General features: G+C 41.0%; 1 protein-coding gene across 1 annotated transcript in view; it reads left to right on the top strand.

Moving 5' to 3' along the window:
* MTMR7 (myotubularin related protein 7) overlaps positions 1-8994 on the top strand; it is a 55203-nt gene extending 46209 nt beyond the window's left edge. The window contains exons 9-13 of the mRNA XM_015565111.1: positions 1190-1239; positions 3521-3721; positions 5240-5380; positions 6287-6413; positions 7885-8994. Of these exons, the coding sequence (XP_015420597.1) occupies positions 1190-1239; positions 3521-3721; positions 5240-5380; positions 6287-6413; positions 7885-8247 (882 nt within the window). The 3' untranslated portion in view covers positions 8248-8994. The remainder of the gene's footprint in view (positions 1-1189; positions 1240-3520; positions 3722-5239; positions 5381-6286; positions 6414-7884) is intronic.
* The last annotated feature ends 823 nt before the right edge of the window (positions 8995-9817 follow it).

Here is a 9817-nt window from a genome sequence, read left to right as displayed (position 1 = left end):
CTATGAGCATATCCTCTTAGATTCTGCACCCTTTGGGCATCAGAATGTGACACGCTGCTTTCAACTGCAGAATGTGTGTATAGTTGCCTGGAGTGGAGACGCTTTGGCCACACTGGACCATTCTGTTAAAATGACTGCAGAGACCTCCTAGCGACTGGGAGATGCCTGCCTCCTGCCCGTGGTTTGGTGGGAAGTGCTTCGGGGGGCCCTGAATCCATGGCAAAGACAGATGCTGACAGACGAGCCACGTGGATATGAGGATATTAGTTGACACTCGGGGACAAGAGAGGCAGGTTTCCTTTCTCGGGCTTTTTCAGAGTGTCAGAGAACACACCTCCCGTCTCAGCTCCTCCCTGCACTGAGGTCAGAGGCTGGACCCCTTCATTTATACTTGGACAGTGGAGGGATTCTGAAACACAACCCCGAGGGCCTCTCCTTCACACCATCCTTCACACCACCAGCCTTTCTGATTGTCTCGCTCCATTTGCGAGCTGTCAAGGTCTAACTTCAACCACTCCATACTTTCTCAGGGGAACCTCTGGTCAGCTTAGAGCACTGGTGATATTGATGGGATTCTTCTGTATCATTTACAGTTAAATTTCAAACTCCTATTACCCCCTCACTCCAAAGCAGGGCTGAAACTCCTACCATGCCCCCATCATTTTAGATTGCTTCTAATCCACAGGAAAGATCTCTGGATTTTAGTTCTTCCTAAGTGGAGTAAAGTTCACTGGAAAACATTCCAGGTTGTTTCTTGTAAGAAGGTTGGTTTTGGTTGAGATGGGCTTTGGTGTAGAGCCAGGTTATGAGGTGGAAGCACCACTTCCTAGTAGTGTGATCTTAGGTGAGGATCTAACCCCCATTCAGTTCCCCCTTCTGCAGAGGCTGATAATACCTACCCTACGATGAAACGAGATCGTGTGAGCAGCAGTATGAGCTGACTCATAGCAAGCACTCAGTGGGTGGTGACACTAACGTTTTCATATACCCATTCCCATTTGTATTCCCTATGGAGGACCTTCAGCTTTGCCCTTCCGGTACGCACCCCTGTACTGGTGGCAATGAGAGCGCGCTCATTGCAGGTTACCCAAGGAGAGTGACTTCTGCTCCAAGAACCTCTGAATCCCTGTGGGCTCTTATTTTTCCTGGTTTGCTTCCCTCCATGATATTTATGTTCTTTCTTGTGTAGGTATTAATTGAAAAGGACTGGATCTCCTTTGGCCATAAGTTTAATCACAGGTAAGAAATATTTTAAAATGTTTTAAATGCTTAGGATTAAAAAAATACGTTTAAGTTCTCAATTAACTGGGGGAAATAGCCTTATATCAGAGGTTCTCAACCTGTGGGTCGCGACCCCTTTGGGGGTCGAATGACCCTTTCACAGGGGTCACATAAGGTCATTGGAAAACACATATATAATTACATTGTTTTTGTGATTAATCCTATGCTTTACTTATGTTCAATTTGTAACAATGAAAATACATCCTGCATATCAGATATTTACATTATGATTCATAACAGTAGCAAAATTACAGTTATGAAGTAGCAACGAAAATAATTTATGGTTGGGGGTCACCACAACATGAGGAACTGTATTAAAGGGTCGCGGCATTAGGAAGGTTGAGAACCACTGCCTTATATGTTTAAGTGTCTTTGTGTATCTTCATCAAAAAGTTAAAATTTCATTGTGCACCTTGTATCACAGATAAATGAAGTTCTGAGTCCTTCTGATAACTAATGCTAACTATTCCACTTCTGAGGTGCAGACATGCACTCTAAGCTGCAAGCTGTGAAAGGCGGTGGAAGTCTTCTTTGCTCTTTCACTTAGGGAGGCCATTTGGGTTGTCCTGAGGCACTTGTGTCCTGGGTGACGTCTCTGGGGGAGGAAATGCACGGCAGTGGCCGAGGCTTTGCGGCCGGATGCAGACTGTGGCATTTACCAGCTGCGTGGCCTTGGGTGTCTGTCCCCTCTGAGCGTTGGCATCCCATCCCTGAAACGGGGCTACCCTCCCTATTCCACAGCTTATAGCAAGGGTTTTAAAAAAGTTTACATGACTAGCCTACCTCCTTCCTGGCCCGTGTATGAGGCTTTCAGATACACAGAAGCTACTGTTTTTGGAGACCCCAGCCGCATTTTGTTAGTGTAGATGATAATGCCTGACTTGTGTTCTCTAACCTCCAAAATGTTCAGTGTTATGGCTGGTGTACTCTAGCCCTTTGTGTCAAACTTTAAATTTAGGCAGCATTCTAATAATTTCATTAGGCACTTACTTTTCCAGGAAAGCAAAATGATTCCATTTTACAAATGAATTAAAGCCTCCAAACAATTAAGTAACCTTCTTAATTAAGATCATTGTTGTTATCAGTTTTGGGGTTCTGACTATATGTGCTAAGCAGTTAAAATCTCTGAGATAGAGGACATACGGACAGAAGGAACTGGGAAATGCTGAAGACTAGATGGATCACTGTTTTATGAGGAAAGAGTATATATATTAGGCAATCCTATTTAAAGCTATCATTTTTTTTAGGTGAGTAGAACTGAAACTCTTGAGAAGTTTCCAGACAATTTCTAATGTTTCCATTCTTGAAAAAACTAAACCAATCCTTACTCATTTCTATTCTTCAAGTGGATCATTCATTGTTGAGATGAGGTTCTAAGTTATTTTATACCTGATGGCAGTCAAATTACCCCTTTTGTATTCTTTCTGAAATTCATACAACACTGTAAGAGACTAGTCTTTATTTAGATTCTGATCTCTTGAAAGTTTCAAGATTCTCTGATGTACTCTTGAAAAACAAAGATATGATAGATAGAAAGGTATATTAGAATCTGTGGTCACATGGAAATTATATGCTGTTTTAGTACTGTTCTAGAAACAGAAAAAGGGGTCGCGACCCAGAGGTTGAAAACCGCTGCCCTAGAGACTTTGGAAACCACCATTTTTTAAAAAGTTGTCTTTACTTATTCCTTCCCCCCAAAACAACGCAAAAGTGCAAAACTCTAAAGTTGCTTAGATAATTCTTCACTAATTGAAACAAAGTGAAGGTTTATTCAAAAGTTCTAATGTACCCTTTCCCCCCGCAATGTATTTTTATTGATTTCAGAGAGGAAGGGAGAGAGAGAAACATCGATGAGAATCACTGATCAGCTGCCTCCTGCACGCCCCTTACTGGGGATTGAGCCCACAACCCAGGCATGTGCCCTGACTGGGATCGAACAGCGGTTCATAAATTGAGGCTCAACCATTGAGCCACACCAGCCAGGCTTTAGTGTATTTTAAAATTTAATGTACTTTTAACATAAGTGTTTCCCTTCTTTACCCAAATCTTCACTACTAAGTTTCTCCTGAAATTGAAATTTTATTTTCCCCCACTTCTTTGCATTTTGGATTTATAAGCTAAGATTTACTTAGGAACTAGCGTTGCTTTTGTTGGTTGTTTTTGTATTTATATAACTTTCTAATTAAAAAAGCAAACAAAATAACTGGCTATAAAACTTTCCTAATGCTTTATTTTACAGATACGGCAATCTAGATGGTGATCCAAAAGAAATCTCTCCAGTTATTGACCAGTTCATCGAGTGTGTCTGGCAATTAATGGAACAGTTTCCCTGTGCGTTTGAGTTCAATGAGCGGTTTCTGATTCACATTCAACATCACATATATTCCTGCCAGTTTGGAAACTTCCTATGTAACAGTCAGAAGGAGAGACGAGAACTCAAGTAAGTGTTTTGGTATTTAATTTGGTGACTGAGAATTTCAGATGCCCTTTCATAATGTGGAAGACTATTTTAGCCACACACCTATACTGACAGACTCAAGCTCTTTCCTTTTTCCTGACTTAACGCTTCACATGAATCATCCGACACAGGTAAGTACAAGTTCATTTCCCCAGCTTCTTCCTGATATCCACACGGGCTGGCGGACCTGGCACACCAACATTGAAAGGAAACTTCCTAGAGTCAGAGAAAGTGATTTTTGCATTTAGAAGGAAACACACCTCTTTGGTAGATATAATCACATGCAGATTGTAAATATAACTGGGAAAGCAAATTTGAAACTCCTTTATTTAGGCTAAAACTGTATTGTCCTATCCACAGGGAAAAAGTAGATAAAATTTAAACTTTAAATACATTGTAAAGCAGAAACTTAAAAACAGCAAAGGGATTTATGACTGCAAGTGAGAGAAAATGTTTGAAATTCTCTTAAAGTTAGTGATTTTAACTGTGGTCTATATAATATCAGGTTTAATTTGGGAAATGGGCTGAACAGAAGGAAAATGACATTTTCTTGCGGATGCTTGTTTGCTTCTGCAAGAAACTTCCAGTGTGCTTCCCGGTAGATGGTAATGATTTGGAAGCAGCGGACTGCGCCCTTCAAGCTTGCTGTCTTCCGACAGTTTTGTGCTCCGCTGTGACAGACCAGCCACTTTAGTGGTATTTGTTTGGGTTTGAATCCAGCTGTTCTACTCACTAGCTATGTGACTTTGGGAAACTAATCTCTTTCAGCCCCAGTTTTCTTATCTGTAAAACAGACACATCGCACAGGAATTCAGTGAGGATTAAAGAGAGAAGACATAGAAGCATTTAAATAATACCTGGCAAAGAATAAAAGTTTATGATTTAGGGCAGCGGTTCTCAACCTGTGGGTCGCAACCCCTTTGGCAGTCGAACGACCCTTTAACAGGAGTTGCCTAAGACCATCCTGAATATCAGATATTTACATTACAATTCATAACAGTAGCAACATTACAGTTATGAAGTAGCAGTGAAAATAATTTTATGGTCGGGTCACAACATGAGGAACTGTATTTAAAGGGCCAGAAGGTTGAGAACCACTGATTTAGGGTAAAAAAAAAAATACGTAACAGTTTTATTTTACACTCCATACAGAGAGCAAAGGAGCTGAGATTACTGCTCTGCTATGCCATGAAAACGAAGTGTAAATTTCCCTGCTACAGAACACGGACATGTGATACTCGGATAATTACTGGTTCCTTTCTAGCTTTAATATTACCTAGTCTACTATTTACAAGCATCAAGATAGCCCTGGCCAGGTAGCTCAGTTGGTTAGAGCATCGTCTCGATATGCCACGGTTGTAGGTTTGACACCCAGTCAGGGCACATACAAGAAGCAACCACTGAATGCATGAATGGGTGGAACAACAAACTGATGTTTCTCTCTCTCAAATAAAAAAGAACCAAGATAGGTCATTTTCAAGCTTATTTCCTTTACAACAGAATTCAAGAAAGAACATACTCTTTATGGGCTCACCTGTGGAAGAATCGGGCCGACTACATGAATCCTCTCTTTAGAGCTGATCACAGTCAGACCCAGGGAATCCTTCGTCTCCCCACAGCGCCATGCACCTTCATGTACAAGTAGGTGAACCTCTAGGACCTTACTAGGAAGGGTTATGAGCTCAGAGCTGGCACTGTTTAATATTGCAGGCCAAAGGGTATGAAATACTGAGCTTCAGGCTTTTATGGACACAAATACAACAAAGGAGGATGTTTTAATATCTGACCTGATTTTTTGCCAGTGTCTCCTCTCCCTCGACTTTCCCCTAAATAAGAAATTATCTTAGAAGTTTATGTTCTGTAATAATGACATCTTAAAAATGTAAGTTCCAATTATTTAAAAGTGAAAGGTGGGGTGTGGGGGAGAAAGAAAAGATGGATGGAATAAGCCAAGTGTCTTGTCAGTTCAATGTAGACCAAGCCCTGTTCCAGGAACCGTGTATAAAACAATGAACGACCCTGTCTCTGCCCTGTAAGTACTTTTCTAAGTAAAGAGTGGACCCACGATATCCCTGATTCTCACCTGCATTCCAGTTTGCATTGTTGTGTAGGATAAAAAGGGGGACCATTCATGCAAATGCAAATGCAAATTTTTGGTGATTATGATAAAAACAAGCCAAATCCTCAAATTTAAAAGGTTCTACTTTTTCCAAGTTTACTTCAAAACAGCCATTTTCTTAAACCAAAAAATAGAAAAAAGAAAGAAAATAGTAACGTGGTACTTCAATCTACTTTAGAAAATTATATGCCTTCTAACTCAATACCATATATAAAATTCATGAATTTATTCTGTCCAAAAAATTTTACTGATTCCCCACAAGGAAAACATCAACATGAAATTAATTAAGTGGCTTTTTGAGCCCAGAACTTGCACTTGGTGATGATTAGGACTGTGGGACTGAGGGATGGGAGATACCCGAGCGGCCTTGCGCCTGTGAATTCACAGTAGGACATGGTTGCATCATGGAGCTCTGCTGTCCCTTCCAGGTTCTGGAGTGGCATGTACAACCGCTTTGAGAAGGGGCTGCAGCCCCGACAGTCGGTCACCGACTACCTCATGGCAGTGAAGGAGGAAACACAGCAGCTGGAGGAAGAACTGGAGGCCCTAGGAGAGGTAAGACACACTTTCCTGACCATTGCTGCTCCATGGAAGCCTGTCAGGACTCAGGATATGTGAAACACAGCAACACAGACTTTCGTATTTTTAGCCAGTGGATAACCTGAAACACAGCCCCTCCCGATCCCCCAGGGGAGCACCCAGAAAACGAGCCCAAACCTAAGCAGCACTGAATACATTTCAGACATTCAGACATCCGGTTTGAGGCTCACTTCCACAGTGCGCCGAACTGCTCAGCTGTTCCTACAATAGGTCGGGATTTGTTGTTACTGTTATTTGGGAGCACTAACATGAATTCTTTCTGGAGAATTAATTATTAGTACATAATGACATAAAAAACCCTGATGCGAGGGCTCCGAGCCTAGAGGTTCCGACGGAGAATGTTTAGAGTGCCCTGAGACTGTAATAGGGCGGAAAGACCTTGAATTAAAGAACGTGTAGAATTAACAATGAAGCATAAGTTACGTGTTTAGAATTTTGGAGTTGTGCTAAAAGCCTTGCCATTCAAAGGCCACTCATGTCATCATTGGGTCAGTTTTATCTACTCTTCCCAAAGATATCCAAGCTTTATGAAAAGCTGATGATTGTATTAATCTATTCCAGTATTCTTATTAAACTACTAATAAAAATTACTTAACTCCCTAAAAGCACTGTAATTAAAACCTCTTTTTTCCTTATAACGAACTTCCTTAGCCTTACACATGAGATTTCCCCCACTCGTCTAACCTACCTTTTACACTTCATTCTCCACTACTCCCCTTGATCAAATTTAACCATTCTCTGCTTGTTATGCATAACTGACACCTTCCTTCCTTTTTCTACTCACTGTCCCTGCTGCCAGAATGCTCTAACCGTCATGTCCAAGTTGAATTCCTTGTCCTGTGCATGCTCCCTCCTCCCTGCAGCTTCCTCTGATCTCCTCCCTCTAACCACAGCACCCCGCCCTATGAAATAATCCTGCCTCTTCTAAATTCCTACATTACAGGAACTCTGCCTCTACACAAAATTCCCTATAGCTGGATCTGTACCACTTAGTACAGTACTTTTACACATAACTTAATATGAATGCTTTTTGAATGAATGTCTTCCTCACTGACATCAAAGGATGAAAACTGGTAAAACGCATTCCAAACAATCCAAATGTTGATCGTCTGATCAACGGGTAAACAAAATGTGGCATATAGGTATAGAAGGAAGGATGACTACTGACTACCAGGTGCTTTCTGTTACTGTTTTTGCATTTTATAGAAAACAATGCTGAGGCAGGTATTACCATCCTTATATTACAGATGAAGAAACCAAGCCTCACAGGACCTAATTATTTTGTCCAAAGTCATAGTGTACCTTTGAACCCAAGTCCTTCTAAATCCCGTTCTTAACATTATACTCAGCTGGAAGGTAATGGTTACTAAAGGTATGCATATGTAAAAAAGATTCTTTATGATTTCCCCTGAAATTATTTTTTTAGAGGCTGGAAAAAATCCAAAAAGTCCAGTTAAATTGCTCCAAAGTGAAGAGCAAGCCAACTGAGCCCAGCAAACACTCGGGGTTCTCCACCTCGGACAACAGCGCAGCCAACACTCCCCAGGACTACAGTGGGAACATGAAGTCATTCCCATCTAGGAGCCCCTCCCAAGGCGACGAAGACTCTGCTCTGATCCTCACCCAGGACAACTTGAAAAGCTCGGACCCAGACCTGTCAGCCAACAGCGATCAGGAGTCTGGCGTGGAGGATCTAAGCTGCCGCTCTCCAAGCGGAGGGGAGTGTGCGCCCAGCGAGGACAGCGCCAAGGACCGGGACTCTGACGAAGCCGTGTTTCTAATGGCCTGAAGCTTCCCTCGAGTTCCAATATAAAGGACATGCAAAAAACACCTTCCAAAATAAGGGAACAGTGCAATTTAAAATAAAAAGTAACTCGAGAAATGGTACGTGTAATCGATAATTATAAAATATAGCAATGAAAAGGAGGGGGAAGTCCAACTCTTAGTTTCCTTAGGTGTTGAAGAACAGGAAGTATACATTTTTTTTTGGTCAATTAATATTAAGGGTATTATCCCATTTCAAAAATTATTCTAGTCTATGGAAGTTTTATTCACTACAGAACAATGAATGACCTCTAGCATCACATAAGGTTATCTACATAAACTTTCCTGGTCACAGCATGTACCTGATCAGCTCAAAAAATGCTCTGACCCTCTGCCTGCACACCTGCTATCTTCATTTTCCCACTTACTTCATTTCCTGATGCATACTTTATTTCCTAAAACATTTGACATTATCATCCTACCTGCCTGTCATTAATACTTCTAACAACAGAGGGCAGTGTTGAGATGTAACCTTTTGATTAATAGGTCTGTCTATTTCTGTAACTGAAGAGCTTTGTAATTGCTTCAGCTTATCTATCAGGTTTCATGATCACTCTTTTCCTTAGATAATATTTTTTGAATTGTTATAATAATCTTGTTGCCTTATTTTGGAATATCTTATTTCTCCTCACGTTTTAAAAAATGCTAACACTTATAACTCACTTTTTCCTCTAACACGGGTCAAATACCTAATAAAGTAGAAGGAACATTTCCTCTCTGGTTAGTATATATGAATTCAGAACCTATTAGTTTTCTTATTAACAAGCTCTGATTACTAGTCCAGAGACAATATTACCAAGAGTGTGGGTCAACCACCACTGAAGTGTAACAGTGTAAAGTTAGTATTTTTTTTTTTAATATATAATGTTATTGACTTCGGAGAGGAAGAGAGAGGGAGTGATAGAAACATCAATGATGAGAATCATGGATCGGCTGCCTCCTGCATGCCCCACACTGGGGATCGAGCCTGCAACCCGGGCATGTGCCGTGACCGGGAATCGAACCATGACCTCCTGGATCATAGGCTGACACTCAACCACTGAGCCATGCTGGCCGGGCAGTAGGCAATATTTCAATGAGGGAAAATCCCAATTAAGAACTAGAGAATTTGGTTGTTTCTACTTAACCAGTGGAGTAAGTTCTGCCACTTCGGAAACTGTACGTGGTTAACATGTTTTAAATTACACTGTTACATCTCTGACTGCTGGAATTAGTTCTGCAAAGCTTGCTTTACTAAAATGCACATTTGAAACAGAATTATTCCCCTGCCCATTGAAATGGGACTTTACTGGGTGACCTTAACTTCTGAAGAGACATCTAGTGAAACAAAAGTTGCCTTGTTGGAGAGAGATAAATAACATATAAGAAGAAAATAGTATAGCCATAAAGTTACAAGAAGAGTCACTTAATTCCTGTTGCAGTAACAGAACCAAAATTCACACAGGCAGACTCAAATGCAGACTTTTCCTATCCTGGATGACTTATATAACCTATATCTGAACGAATGTGTCTCTGTTTTACATGCTGACAGTGAC

This window comes from Myotis davidii, unplaced genomic scaffold (assembly GCF_000327345.1).
Source record: "Myotis davidii unplaced genomic scaffold, ASM32734v1 scaffold71, whole genome shotgun sequence".
Taxonomy (NCBI): Eukaryota; Metazoa; Chordata; class Mammalia; order Chiroptera; family Vespertilionidae; genus Myotis; species Myotis davidii.
The sequence above is the reverse complement of the archived record's forward strand: the minus strand, read 5'-3'. Positions and strand labels throughout refer to the sequence as shown.